At 50.9% G+C, this 15,424-nt stretch overlaps 1 protein-coding gene across 1 annotated transcript in view; it reads left to right on the forward strand.

Annotated features, from left to right (window-relative positions):
- Positions 1-15,424, forward strand: part of XYLT1 (xylosyltransferase 1) — a 289,891-nt gene that overhangs the window by 206,816 nt on the left and 67,651 nt on the right. The window contains exons 4-5 of the mRNA XM_028091669.2: positions 11,122-11,294; positions 12,307-12,509. Of these exons, the coding sequence (XP_027947470.1) occupies positions 11,122-11,294; positions 12,307-12,509 (376 nt within the window). The remainder of the gene's footprint in view (positions 1-11,121; positions 11,295-12,306; positions 12,510-15,424) is intronic.

The following is a 15,424-nucleotide window of genomic DNA, read 5'->3' on the forward strand; positions in this document are numbered from 1 at the left end:
AAAACATGATGCTAAATGGAAGAAACCAGTCACAAAAGAACAACGCTTTGCCGATTCCACGTATATGAAATCTCTAGAGTGGTCACATTCATAGAGGCTGAAGGAACGGTGGTTGCCCAGGGGTTTGGGGGCCGGGGGAGAGGGAATGGGAGTCGGGGTTTAATGAGAAGGATTCCAGTTGTGCAAGATGGAAAGTTCTGGGGATGGGTCATGGTGACACACAAAAGTGCGGACATGCTTACCACCACTGAACTGTGCCCTTAAGGACAGTGAAGGTGGTGCATGTTACGTGCGTTTGGGCACAGTTGTACACACACAGCAGTGCGGGATGCTTGGAGGGCCTGCGGGAGACTCGAAGAAGGGAGAGGGAAGGGTCAAGGATGGCTTTGCTGAGAAAGGGTCCTGAGCCCCCGAAGGCTGCTGGCCTTGGCCGGCTTTCTCCTTGCAACTGTGTCCTCTCCCGACCCGTGGTCCCCACCGCATGCCCTCTCCCCTCACTCCTCCTTCGGTCAGGCTGGTGGTAACTGGACGGCACTGAATCAGCAGCCCCCGGGCTGGAGGGCGACTGGGCATTGTCCCGGCCCCTCGGCAAGGGTCGCCACGCTGCCCTAAAGCCTTGAGGAAGGGTAGGGACCCAGCCTTCTGCCGGTTCACTGGATGAGTGGAGACAGGCATGCACAGCAGCTCAGACCTGCGTCGTCCACATGGGCCTGCCCGGCAGGAAACCTGGACAGAGCTGTCAAGCTTGATCCATCAGTCAGAAACCATTCGTTCACTGAGGCCTCCCCCCCCCCCCCCCGAGCTCCGCTCTGGGCCAGGCCAGGGCGGAGGGGTGGTGTTGATGTCCCAGAAAAGCACGAAATCTGCCCTTGGCCCGTGGGGAATTGACAGCTATGATGCCCAGCTGACGTGGTGTCTATATGCAGCGGGGAGGGAGGAGGGGAGAGAATCCCGCCTGTGACTGCGTGGATGGACCCCGAGGGCGTTATGCTAAGTGGGATAAGCCGGACAGAGAAAGACAAATACTGCCTGCGGTCTCACTTGGCTGCGGAATCTAAAGAAAGGGAGGGAGCGAGGGAGGGAGGGAAGAAGGAAGGAGCCAAACTCCTAGAAACAAAGTAGAAAAGTGGCTGCGGGGGGTCTGGGGGATGGGAGAGCTAGGGAGCAGAAGGTAAAAGGGTGCAGACTACCAGTTATGAGATGAATAAGTTCTGAGGGGCTAATGTACAACACGCTGACTGTAGCTGATAACACCGTATCGTATAACTGAAATTTGCTGAGAGTAGACCTTAAATATTCACACACACAGAAGATAAGTATGTGCCGTGATGGATGTGTTAATTAACTAGATGGATGGGGGGGTAGGGATCCCTGTGCGGTGTATTTCAAATCTCTACAATGTACACTTAAAAGTATCTCAAAATTTTATATGTCAGTTGTACCTTAAGCTGAAGAGGAACAAGGGGAGGAGAGGAAAGGAAAGAAGGGAAAGGAGAGAGAGGGTGGGAAGTCGGGGAAGCCAACCTGACTCGCAGGACAGCTTTCCGCGCAGCGGTGCTAACTCTCTAAGGTTAGAATCCCAGACTGAGGAAGCATCATCTCCCTCATCTGGTAGAGTAACACATGGGTTTTGGAGCCCGGCAGACCTGAGTGTTTGTCTTTGGGCTGTTCACTCTCCGGAGAAGGTGACTTCTCATCACTCCCTCAGTATCCCCTTGGCCTCAGCTGGGGATTACAATCTTGGTACCTGCTTCCTTAGGCCTTGGGAAAATTAAATAACGAAACCATGAATGGATAGCGCTTAGGACATAGTAAGCGTTCAGTTTACATAGACATCATTATCATGCTCTAAGGGTCAGCGGGATCAAGGAAGGGAAATGACTCGCCCGGGGTGCCCTGGCTGGATCACAGCGCAAGCAGGATTTGAACCTAGACTGGTCGCTTTTTGAGCACTTGCCACGACACTGAGCCACCTTTCTAAGCCCACTGAGAGCAGGATTTCTTTCTGGGCACTGAGCATCTCCCAAGTTCTTTTTTTTTTTTTTTTAAGATTTTATTTGTGTGTGTGTGTGTGTGTGAGAGAGAGAGAGAGAGAGAGAGAAAATGAGCAGGAGGGAGAAGCAGGCTCAAGACGCGGGGCTCAAGCCCAGGACCCTGAGATCATGACCTGAGCCAAAGGCAGACACTTACCCGCTGAGCCGCCCAGGCATCCCCGCTCCCAAGTTCTCATCACCAAACTTCTGCATAGAAATTTCCCAGGGGGAAAAAAAAGGTACCTCCACCTAAATCTGACAAGGAACCTAGAACATGTCAAGGTTTCTCCTCCCAGTGACATGAATCCCACTTCCATGCAATGTGCCTGCCTCCAGTGTGAAGCCGCGTCCCGTCCACAATCCACAGCCATGAATCACTGCACAACCCAGCAGGGTCAGGGATGGATTGCTCATCCCTCTTTAGGGGTTTTTTTGTGGGTTTTTTTGGTACATTTTTTATCCTGTTTTGGTAAGAACACTTAACATGAGATCTACCCTCTCCACACATCTTCAAGCACACAATACTGTTGACTAAAGGTATGGTGTTATACGGCGGGTCTCTAGAGCTTACTCGTCTTGCTTGCCTGAATCTTCACGGCCGTTGTTAGTAGTCCACCCCCACCCGCATCCTCTGGCGGCCCCCATCTCACTCATTGATACCTCACAGGTGACTACTTTGGATACCTCCTACGAGGGGACTTGTGCCGTAGTTCTCTTCCCATGAGGGGCTTATTTCACCTAGCATCATGTCCTCAGCATTCATCCTGATGGGAACGCAAGATGGTGTGGTCACTCTGGAAAACAGAATGGAAGCGCCTCAAAAAATTAGAATTAGAACAACCGTATGATCATCCCCACTTGATAGAGGAGGAACCAACGGTCAGAGAGGAACCGTGTCCTCCCAAAGTCCCCACCCGGAAGAGGCAGAACTGGATGGCAGAGCCTCCCGACCTACACCCCGCGTGCACACAACCCTATCTCCACTTCTCTCCCTTCCCAGCGCAACCAGCCCTCTTAGTTGGAAGCAAGTCAGAAAGCCGATTCCCTCGCTGCAGGCAGAAGAGGCCCTTTTGGAGTATAAATAGAATTGAGGGCTCCGTTGGCGGAATAATTATTCCGGCCAACTGACTTCTTTGAATTCGGTTTTTGTTGATTGGTTGGTTTGGGTTTGGGGCTATTTTTTGAGCAGTGTCATAGGTTTTTTCTGTGTTTATGTTTACTATTTTTTAATCGAGAGATAATTGACATAAAACATACTAATTTCAGGTGTACGGTGTAACGATTTGATAGTTGTATACACAGCAGAGGGATCATTGGCATAAATAGTTACCACCCACCACATTTGTTACTAATTGTGGTCGGAGGCCCACGCTATGGAGGAGAACTCCATTTGTGGATGTTTACTTGCAAACAGTGTGCACAGCCTTGGGAGCCTGAGCGGTCTTGGGGTTGAACCTGGAGCTGGGCCCATTAGCTGAACCAAGCTTGGTGCTGATCACTGGAGGAACAGCCTCATCAAAATAATGACACAAACAGGAATGACAACAAGCACACTATTGTTCATCGAGCGTTTACTGCATGCCAGGCATTGTGCTCAGTACTAGACACGAAAGTGTATGTGACGCAGAGGCTGTGATGATAACATACCCATTTTACAGACGGGAAAACTGAGGCTTGGAGTGCTTGCATAACTTGTCCAAGGTCTGCCCGACCAGAGGCAATGCTCTTAAGGCCCTCCACCTTGTTTTCTCCTCCCAGATGGTCTTCCTGCAAGCCATTACCAAAGGCACAACATCTGTACAACACAGTGATCCTTGCAAGGGAGCTTCATCTTTACCCTCTCTTTGGAGCCCAAGGGTTACATGGTCCTTATCTGACCTAAGACCATAATGAGAAATACAGAGTTTGCGCAGCAAGCTGGACATGGCACAAGTAGTAACTGGTGGAGCTGTCTGGGATTCACTCTGCTTGGCCTTGGCACCTGCCTCGCAGAAATATACTTGATATTCTCCCCCACAAACCTGGCTTTTTAACATTGGTCTGAAGTCCGCTTCTCCCGCTATCCCTAATCACTCTGATTCTTCCGCTTATTTTCTGTTTTGTGCCCTTGGCATCTGATTACATGGTGAAATTCACAGTTTTTTTTGTTTTGTTTTGTTTTGTTTTTTTAGGAGCTGGACAGTATTTGGGCTTCCGCCTTTGAAGGCCCACATAGCTCTGACCACATGTCACTGTTAGCCATGCTACAGCTGAAAGTCGACTGACATGCTTCTTCTAGGAGCAGGTTTTCCTCTTTTTTGTCATGGCGACAATTTATCGAGCATCACGGCAGTGACGGGGCTCTGGCGTCACAGACGTGCTTCGTTCCCAGGACAGCCACATCCCGTGGGACTTCTGAGCTTCAGCTTCTTTAGTCATATAATAGGAGGGCAGTAGCTCTTCTCTTAGGGGTTTGTCTAGAAGTGAAAAAGATGATCATATACAGACATTGTTTAATGCGTAGCAACACTCGAGAAACAGTTGGTATTAGAATTATCAATAAGCATCACCTTTGTTCTGTTTCATTATAACAGTAATCCGTTTTACCAAATGCAGATCATGCAGAAAAGTATAAGAAAGGAAAACTGTCCTGTTGCCATATGAACCTCTGTTAATATTTGGAAGCATGTCTTATAAATTGTTAGGGATTACATATTAAGAGTTCTCTTTTGCTGAATATATTATAGGCAGTGTTCTGTATCAATATGTATTAATAAAACCTTTTAGGGTGATTCCTATTTTGGACCATTATAAACACTGTTGAGGTCAAGGCCTCAGGATCTTTGCACTTGCTATACCAGCTGCCCAGAATCCTCCTCATTCCTGATAATGACATGGCTCATTCCCTCATTTTATTCAGAGCTTGTTCACATATCCCCACATCAGTGTTCCTTGGCCACCATAGTCAAATAAACCCCTTCCCTTAATATGACTTTGTTCCCTTTTTCATAGCCTTTATCACTATCTGCAACTATATTTTCTATTTGCTTACTTATTTTATTGGCTCTCTACCCACTAGACTAAGCAGTATTCAGGGAAAGATTCTGTTGCGTCCACTAACATGACAAGAACTGTGCCCAGCACTCAGGACACCAGATGAACGAATAAATGAGCCAGAGAGCATGCTGTATGTAGAGACTTGAGGTGCTTTCTTCTCCTCCCCTTAGGACAGATTCTTGGGGGTGGAGCTCCTGGATCAAGGGTCATGCATGTTTAAAATTGTAATTCTTGCCGCCACATCTCTGCTGGCAAAGTTGTGGCCCTTTCCACCCCCGCCAGCAGCATTGGAGAGAGTGTTCGCCCCGTTCCTGCTCGTGCTGGTGATCTCGCCGTGGTCTGCTGAAGACCCACTCCTGGTAGAGGAGCCTTTTCCAGATCACAGCCTCAGCAGTGGCGGCCGGGGTGTGGAGCCCCCCCCCCCCCCCGCCCCGCAAGGAGCGTCCTAGCCCTGTCTGTGGTGTGGCTTCTTGTCAATCGCCAGCTCCCCAACCCCCGTGTCGGAGCAGCTTGCCAGAAAGGTCATTACAGGAGCCAGGGGGTGTGCAACACAAATAGGAAGGTGGTTGTTGGCAGCAGGCAAAGGGCATCGTGTGAACCTCAGCCCTTTTGAATGGCACCCCTCCCCTGCCACCATGCAGGAACAAAACTCTCTCATTCCCTCTCTTGTTGTTCAGTGAAACGCATCGGGGTCCTACTGTGCCAGAATGGGGAGTGGTTACGGCTGTGTTTCTGGAGCCAGCCTCAGTACGTCCTGCCACTTTGGGGGGCAGGGGCTCTGGGCCAGCTCAATCACTGGGTGCACGAGAGGGCAGAGTCGCTAGGTGAGGGGGCAGCAGATGTGTGAAGGACCGAGGATGGCAGGAAAGACCTGGAGGCATTTTTGCCTTCTGAGCTTCCGGGGATTTTGTTTGCCTTTGCTTTTAAGGATGGCTGCCGTGGTTTGAGGTTGAGTGGATCTGGCTTTTCCATGGTGGCTCCCCTCTTCCCTCTGTCTCTTGCTGCCTCTGTATATGTATCTGATCACGTGCATTTGTCTCTATTTATACCTGTGTGTGTCTCTGTCTTTCTCAGTGTTTCTGTGTAGGTCTCTGTGGTTCTCTCTCGTTGGTGGGAGTAAGGGGGAGGTCCTGCTGCCTGCAGGTCTCGCTCTGTTTTTCTCTCAGTGTGAGCAAGGCCTGTCTGTCTGCACCCCCATTCCCTCTCTGTGTCTGTCTCTGTCTCTATTTCTCTGTCCCTCTCTTTCCCTCTGTGTGAGTCTCCTTTCTTCAGGTATTTTGGTTCTTTCCCACCCACCCCTCTCCTCAAAATAGCTATACTCCAGGAGAACACTGGGTTTTTGTTCTCTCTTCTCCTTGCTACTCCCCAGACCAGCTGTCTGACCCAGGGACGGCTTGCAGTCTGCAGGCTCAGTTGCCGGAATGACAGTGCCTGATTTCCTGGTGCTCAGCTCCTTTTCTTCAGAAGGAAAGCGTCCACGTCTGTGTCTGTCTGTGAATCTGTTCTTCATTCTAAAACCCTAAAGAAAGTTACAAAAGGGGGCGCCTGGGTGGCTCGGTCAGTTAAGCGTCTGCCTTCAGCTCAGGTCCTGGGATCGAGCCCCATGTGGGGCTCGCTGCTCAGCAGGGAGTCTGCTTCTCCCTCTCCCTCTGCCTCTCCCCACCCCGCTGCTCATGCTCTCTCCCTCAAATAAGTTAAATCTTTTTTTTTAAGATTTTATTTATTTATTTGAGAGAGATAGAGAGCACAAGTAGGCAGAGTGGCAGGCAGAGGGAGAGGGAGAAGCAGGCTCCCCGCCGAGCAGGGAGCCGGACGTGGGCCTTGATCCCAGGACCCCAGGATCATGACCTGAGCCGAAGGCAGCCGCCCAACCGACTGAGCCACCCAGGCGCCCCCAATTTTTTTTTAAACAAAGTTACAGAAGGCTTTCTTGCACCTCAGGGCACAAGTCCCTCTAAAGACCAGCCTACAGTCTTCACACCAACCTTCCCCATCTCCCTGCTCTCTGATTCCTTGGAGGGCAGGTGGAAGTAGCTGGAATGGATTTGGGCTTCCACTCCTTGCTTCTGTCCTCACTCACTGTGTGACCCTGGGGAAACATGTGGACCTCTCTGAGCCTCGGAGCCTGACAGCGCATCCCTGCCAAAACCAAATAGCATCTCCTCACCCACCATCCGGCACAGTGCTGGTGCAAGCAGGCCTTCAAGTGACATCAGCTTCTTTGATGTCAGCCAGAGCAGCCAGAATGCATTCCTTCCTTCCTTCCTACATTCATTCGTTCAACAGCCTGGCAAGAGACACCCATAGCTAGAAAGCACGGGCTGATCCCAAAGGCGCCATAAGCCTCAGTCACTAAGAACTCCAGATCATTGTTACCCAGAGACCTTGGGCAGGGATGAGCAGTATGATCTGAGGGCCAGCAGGAGCCCCTACAGAGTGAACTTCCTATAAGATACAGTGTTGTGGGCCATGTTTAGGCCTTTGAAAAAAATCACCCAGTGAAGTCCAGGGGCAAAAAAAGTGGCACTAAGTACCTGTTGTTTTTAAACGTTCCTCCCTTTGTTTGATAGTCTCCAAGGGAGGCGAAGAGAGGCTGAAGCCAGCATTGTGAAGATCAGTACGCTGCCTTTGGGCTGCAGACATGGGAAGGAGAATATAAGCTTTTCTTATACCTATTATCTTTTTACTTTAGATTTTCGCATTCTGTAGTCCATTCGTAATCCACTTGTGAAAACAGACTCACATCCTGTGTGTCTTTGTACTCCAGGCTTTGTCCAGGATTGGCATGTGGGAGGTTTTAAGGATGCTAGATGGGTGAGTGGGTCGGTAGGTGGGTGGATGGATGGATGAATGGGTGAGTGGGTGGATGGAAGGATGGATGGATAGATAGAGAGTTGCATGAGTGTTTAAAGGGACATGATTCCCCTAGGCGTGCCCTTCTCATATAATCACCAAGAAAGCCCAGTGTATTTGTGATTGGTTTGAAGAGAAGAGGAGAGGGTGGTTAGGATAACCCTCTCTGGTGGCTGCCCAGTCTGTCTTCAATCAGAGCCAAGATGATAATTATCGCCAGATTGCAGCTACCGATTGAACAGCCAAGGAGCCTAAGATGCTGGGATCCAGCACGAGCACTTGAAGAGATGGGTTCAGGAGCTTTGGGCTGAACTTTCTGAGATCTCCTCTGTCCCTGCAGGCAGATTGCTCACTCCTTCCCCACCCTCCCAGGGCAACTGAACACACTTCTGTCCTAAAACAATTGACCCTTGTCTTCTGTTTTCTCCATTTGGCTGAGAGCTCCTCAAAGGCAAGGATTTTTTTCCCCCAAATTTTATTTTTCTAGTACCTAGCACAGTACTTGGCATGTAGTATAGGCTAAGTTAATATTGCATGGATCGATGAGTTGATAGATGGTTGGAAGAGTGGGGGCATGGATGATTTGCTTTGAGGATGATGGGTAAGCGGATGGGTGGATGGTTTTAAAGGTGATGAGTGGATGGATGGATGGATGCATGGCTGGTTGGTTTTCTGGATGATAAGCTATTGAATGCTGTGCTGGACGGGTAGCTGAATGGTTTGCTGGATGGGTGGTTGGATTTGGATGGATGGGTGGTTGGATTTGGATGGATGGGTGGTTGGATTTGGATGGATGGGTGGTTGGATTCCAACGGATAGGTGGTTGGATTTGGATGGACGGGTGGATGAGAAGATGTGATTTTATTGGCCACCTAGAGTCAGCCTCCCACATGATACAGGGATCCTCCCTGTGATGCCTATGATAGCCCTCGAATGCATGCCTACCTATCTATCAGCTAATTTACAGGGTATTTCGTTACACAGAATTATTATCAAGTTTTCCAAAGTCTAGGTATGGTAACGTAGTATATATTAGTGTTTAAGGGCATCGGCTCTGGAAACAGACCTGGGTTTGAATCACAGCTGAACCAATTAAAGCAGTGTGACCTTGAACAAACAAATCCCTTGGCCTCTCTAAGCTATGTTTTCCTAATTAGCAAAATGGGGATAATAGCACTATCCTGCAGGGCTGGTGAGAGGATTGAGTGCAACGATGGATGGCAAGGGCTGGTCAGTGCTCAATAGAATGTATTGTTACTGTTATGGTACCAAACCAATATGTCCCCCTCCTATAATTTTTTTGTTCACCAAGAACCAGATGTGTGCCAGATACTGGTACAGTCTTGTATGTTCGATGACAAACAAGACTGAAATAGCCCCTCATCTGTTGGAGTTGATGTGTTTGTGGGGTGTTCAAACAATTAACAAGCAAACAGATGCGCAATTTCAGATGGTTTTAAATGCTATGCAGAAAACCAAGCTAAGGTGAGGCAGAAGAGAGCGGTGTGGCTGTGGGGGGCAGGTGGCCTTTTGTTGAGCTGTGAACCGATGACAGGATACAGCCATGCAGAGATCTAGGTAGCAGGAATAGTCAGTGAGAAGGTCCTGAAGCAGAAACGAACTCGCTCAAGCCAAAGAAAGAAGGCCAGGTGGCAGGGTAGATAGGAGGGCAGTCGGGGTGCAGAGGTCTTCAGGAGGCAGGTCATGCAGGCCGCAGAGGCTGTGCCATGTGATTTGGACATCAGCCATGTTAGTTTCATCCTGTCCTCTGGAACGGCCTAGAAGGAGCCTTGTTCATTTGGCAGCTGTTTAGCTTTCCGGTGACAGCGATAGGCTTCTGATCGCCTGACCTCTAGACTAAGCACTCCCAGGTCTCTGTTTTCCAAGTTGACATCCTGGGACACCTGCAGCTACAACCCTGACAACTTTCTTGGTCTCGTAAACCTAGAACCCAGAAGAAATCAGGTTTGACCCAAGGGAAATCAGGCTGAAGAGAGGCAGGAGATCTCTAGTCGAAACTGTAATGAACTAAGCCAATAATAAGCTCTGTACCCCCCACCCCTTGAAACCCTGCCCTGCGAGTGTTTGCAAGTGGAAGGAGGAGAAAAGGAGTCTTTAAGGCTACTTCTAGGATAAAAGACATCTGGAACCAGGGGGATGCAGGTGGGTCTGATATAGGAACTTGGTTTTCAAAGAAAACTGTAAGATGGTGGCTGATCTCCAGCTGGGCCGATGGAGTAACTCACACGGTGCCATTAGGACCCCATCCCTTGGCACCATTAGGATCCGGTCCCTTGGCATTGCTGCTTCTCTGTTTGCTTTCCTCTCAGGTGGTCTTAACACTCTCTGTGGGGATAAAAGGGCTCTTAGAATCTTCCAGTTTCATGTATACCAGAAAGGGAACCTCTCTAATCGAGTTGTTCCAACAAAAGTCTAGAATTCTGTCTTCTGGGCCAATTAGCTTGGTTGGGTCACACATCCGCGTCTGAACCATACAGACTGTTGCCAGGGAGATGCAACATTCTGATTGACCAGGCCTTGAGCTCTGTGACCTTCCCTGTCACTGATGATGGAGGGAGACCCTCCCCATCCATAGAGACTGAGAATGGAGGAGGGGGGATGATGCCCCCCAAAATACTGGATGATAACGTTTTCATTATGCCAGAGAAGTGAGATCTTCTGTACAACATCGTGCTTCTCATCAACAATACTGTACTGTGAACTTAAAAATTTAAGAGGGTAGGTGTCATCTTATCTGTTCTTTCCACAATGTTTACAAAAAAGGATGCTATTTGGAGGAGAAGGGAGAGGGCAGGCAAAACCGGCTTGTATGTATCTTCTGTTTCCCGGCTCAGAGTTAACTGCTCCTTCCCCTACGGTTCAGAGATACCTCGCATTTCCTCCTGCCTTGTTCAGTGGCTTAATACGTGTACTTAGGTCTCCGTCAGCTTTTTAAAGCTCCTCGGGGGTGGGAACTCCTGCCTATAAGCACCTCAGAGTCCCCCCCACGCATGTACCAGGACAGGGTAAGGGTCCAGGACAAGCTTGCTTAAGCTGGATTAGGTTTCAGGGCCCCATAGGACAACTCTGCCCTTCAAATAGTCCCCAAGATGAAGCATCAGAGAAACTCTCCGTCCTCCCCCGACAGAGAGCCTGGGATCCTCACCGCACCCCTGTGGTCTCTTGGGTTCTCCCCCAGGCAAAGCCAACAAGAACGTGCAGTGGGATGAGGATTCGGTGGAATATATGCTGGCCAACCCAGTCCGAATCGCCTTCGTCCTGGTGGTCCACGGCCGTGCCTCTCGGCAGCTGCAGCGCATGTTCAAGGCCATTTATCACAAAGACCACTTCTACTACATCCACGTGGACAAGGTGAGGCCCCCTCCCCGCCCCCCGCTGGTTGCCCCTTGCTGGCTTTCTCTGCCGGTCTGTCTGCTCTTCCCCAAGCTGGCCTCCCTTTCAGGCAGGGCTTGTAGGCTGATCAGCGGCCGCTCCTCAGAGCATTCCGTCTAAGGGTGTGTGCGTGCGCGTGCGTGTGCGCGTGCATGTGTGTGTGTGTGTGTGCGCGCGCAGGCGTGCAAGTGCATATGTGTTAGTTTCAAAGTTCCCAGCCGTGACTTTAGACTTTCTCCATAAATGTTGTTTTGCTTACCTCTTTTCTTCACCGGCCCGTGCACTTCCGGCCCCCACTATCCCAGGGGTGGGCCCACGTTTCTCGTAAAGGGCCAAATGGCAAATATTTTAGGCTCTGCAGGTATATGCTCCTGCCACAGCGACTCAGCTCTGCCACTGGAGGGTGGAAGCAGCCCTGAGAAATACAGAAATGAGTCTGTGTGTCTGTGTACCAATAAAACTTTATTTACAAGACCCTGCAGCAGGCTTCCTGACCCTTGAGCTGTCTTGGCCCAGAGGTTTCTGTTGGTCTGCTGACCTGACGTGAATGGTGGCTTTCGTCAAGAAGTCAAAAGGGGATGCCTGATCACAGCAGGCCTGTGAGGGAGAGGGCAGTGGAGAAATCCCACCTCTCAAAATACTCACCAGGTTTAGACACAGTCATACTTCCTAGCTTGTCATCCTCAGACCACATGCCTCAGTCTTGTATAAAAACGCAGAGTCCCAGGCACCAGCCCGCGCCTAGTGAGCCGTGAGCCCAGAGGTGGGGCCTGGGGGTCTGCATTTCAAATAGCTAAAGTAAATTTTCAAAAATAGTAAGATTTTGAAGAGCGATGTAGAAAGACACCCCAGGCCTGAGCCAGTTGCTTGGCGAAGTCCGCTCTGTTCAGAAGCCATGTCACCTAGACGGGAGGGGATAGGGAGGGGGCAAGGGGCACGTCCGCCTGTGTTCTGCTGCTGAAATGTCACTCCTTCTCTCCCCGGGGATAAGCGCTCCAATTACCTGCATCGGCAAGTGCTACAGTTCGCCAGACAGTATGGCAATGTTCGCGTCACCCCCTGGAGGATGGCCACCATCTGGGGGGGAGCCAGCCTCCTGTCCACGTACCTGCAGAGCATGCGGGACCTCCTAGAGATGACTGACTGGCCCTGGGACTTCTTCATCAACCTCAGCGCTGCTGACTACCCCATCAGGTAAGGCAGCCTTCCTCCTGCTTTCCTTAGTCCTCGCTGTGAAACGGTCTGAAGAGGCATCGTGCCTCCGTGAGGTGCCACGGAGCCTGGGACCCACATGGGACCCGAGCACACGGTTTTCCCAGCCGCGTTCACGGGTACACGAAGAACCGGCAAGACCCCTACCCGCCTGGAGCTGCTGTTCACGTGGGGTGCGGGGGGACAAAAATGAAGCAGAGCAAAGCAGCAGGCAGAATCGTAATTTTAGCAAGAACGGCTGGGGAAGTCCTTCCCGAGAAGAACAGCAGGAGGAGCAAGTCCCTGGAACCGAGAAAGTGGTCTAGGCCAAGGGAACAGCCCCTGCAGGGTCCTGAGGTGGGCATGTACCTGCTGTGCTGGGGGGACGAGGGGGCTCAGGGTGGCTAGAACAGAGGAGGTGAGGGGTAGAGTAGGAGGAGGTCAGGGAGAACCCCGGGGTGAGATCATATTGCTTCTAGAATGTAGGAGGCCCTGGCAAATTTGATTCGAGGCAGGACTAGGTCTGACTCCAGTGTCGGAAAGGGGAGCAGAGGGGAGGCAGGGAGAGCCGTTATGGCCACAGCAGAGTCACAGACACGCATGTTCGGGCTGTTTGAGGCCCGTGAGTGGGTGGGTGGGTGGGTGTGTGTGTGTGTTTGGTGGCTATCAACTTGTCACAAATGAACGGCTTGCACACATTTTAAAATTGGGAGGTTTCACGTGAAACTACAATGTTGGGAGCTACTTTCCAACCCCTGCCCGGGGCGGGGCACACCCGCGGGCCCTCGGCCACAACTGTGTGGAGCTGGTCCAGTGGCCGTCAGCCCCGAGGCACCGAGAAACTCAGATGCCACCAGGAAGGTCCGTCCCTTGGCACAAACACTGATCGAGAGCGCTTGCGCTCGCTAATGCTTATGGCCTTGAAAATAGGCCAAAGGCAAGGGAAACCCCTCTAAAGATCTTGTGAGGTTAAAAAAAAAAAGGCAAGAAAATGAACTTTATTTGCTGCCAGAAGGCCACTCTTTGCTTGACTGTGTCTTCCATCCTGATTTATTGGTGGGGCTAAAAAGAAGAGTATGGGGAGCCAAGGGCGGGGCCTGCCTTCCTCTGGTGGCCCGGGGGCATGGGGTGGGGACAGCACTCCCCCGAGAGCCAGATAAAGGTGTCTTTAAAAATATACATGTGTTTTTCAATCAGGGCGGTCTTCAACCAGGCACCTGAGTGCTGACCACAGTACAGTGAAGCCCCACGTGCACATCACCTAGTTTTCAGCTCGAATCAGGTCGTGGCCAGTGCTGATGTATCTACACCCTCCCCTTCTTTCCTACTGAAGCGCTTCCCAGATATCATGTAGTTGTGTCTGTAAGAATTGCAGTATGCATCCCTTTTAAGCTAACAGCTGCATGACTGTCACACCTAAAATACTGTCATTCTTCATGTCATCAAATATTGAGGCCACACGTCCCCAGGAGTTTGGGTGTTGAATCAGGAACCAAATAAGATCCAGGCAGAGAGAGAGACATTCTCTGTTTAAAGATAGAAATGGTCTCTGTCTCCTTCACAGTGCGATTCCTGGCGCCCTCCTTCCGTCCTTGGCTTGGTGGCATCTCATTGAATGCTGGGAAGCCCCTGGGCCCTGGAGGGGACCTGGGGAAGGCACAGTCTTTGGTCAGCTTAGGCAGGGTCCACCTGGTACCCTTGAACCTGAGAAAGGTGATGGTTGTTAGAAAGATACCTGTTTTTCTTTTGTTCATACGAGAGCAAGGGTAAGCAGATTATGAAACATGGCTGGCAGATTTTTACTTATTTACTTACTCACTTGTTCAGGTACCCATTCCACAAACATGTGGTAAGCAACTCTTATGCTAGGCCCTATCTGGGCATTTAGTGAGCACATGTGCCCCAAGCCTCACCTGATGGAGCATTTCCCCTAGTTGGGAAAATGGAATTAATGGCACCATGCAAGGTGGGAAAGAGCTAGAAAGTGAGGGGGTGGGGGGGGCCGGGGGATGGGGTCAGGCGGTCAGAAAGGCCTCCGAATGTGCCAAGTTTGGACCTGAGAACTGAAGGCTAGGAACAGATTGTTGGGCAAATGAGAAAGAGCTCGTTCGCGACTAGGATTTCTCCACCTGGACACTCCGGACATACTGTGCTGGATGAGTCTTTGCTGTGGGGACCGTCCTGTGCATGGCAGGACATTTACCTGCAGCCCCTGGCCTCAGTCCACTGGATTGGGTCATGCTGGCCCCCCACTCGGGACAACCACAGGTATCCCCAGACGTTGCCCAGTGTCCGCAAGGGGCAAAATCGCTCCCAGTTGAGAACACTTCCTGAGAGAGAGAGAAAACAGTCAGGACAAGACATGGGTCAGAGATGACCTTGCTGCATTTGAGCAATTTTAAAAATGGAGGGAGGCAAGGAGGAGAGGCGAGTAGAGAGAAGCACAGGCAGGGATGAGTTAAGACGTTCTCCCTCTTTCTTCCAAGAAAGGCCTGAGTTCAAAAACATCCCCAGATGCTGAGCATAACAGCTCATGAGGGAGACACTTCCTTCAACCCTCAAAGCAAACCTGTTCTCCAGAGGGGCAGCCCGGGACCCAAGGTCATGTAAGCAGTACCTGGCAGAGTGAACGTGAGGATCAGTTCTGTGCTGTTCCAAGGCTGGTGTTCTGCTTTCTGCTCCTTCCTTCCTTGGGGAAGTCAGCCAGGCCTAGAGTGGCGAGATGGCTGTAAGTGAGACCACGTGGCGACAGGGAATGTCATGAGGGAAGGTCCTTGGAGGTAGGAAGGTCACCTGTGGCCCCGCGTCTGCTCAGTCCTCCTCTAGACCTCCAGTGGAGACCCCAGAGGTCCCCTCAGCCCAGGTCAAGGGGTGGCACTTGGCCAGAGACCTCTTGAGGTCCGGTGGGCATTCCTGTG

This window comes from Eumetopias jubatus, unplaced genomic scaffold, assembly GCF_037043125.1.
Source record: "Eumetopias jubatus isolate StellerSeaLion01/CBP00866 unplaced genomic scaffold, mEumJub1_p1.0 scaffold_12, whole genome shotgun sequence".
NCBI classification, from domain to species: domain Eukaryota; kingdom Metazoa; phylum Chordata; class Mammalia; order Carnivora; family Otariidae; genus Eumetopias; species Eumetopias jubatus.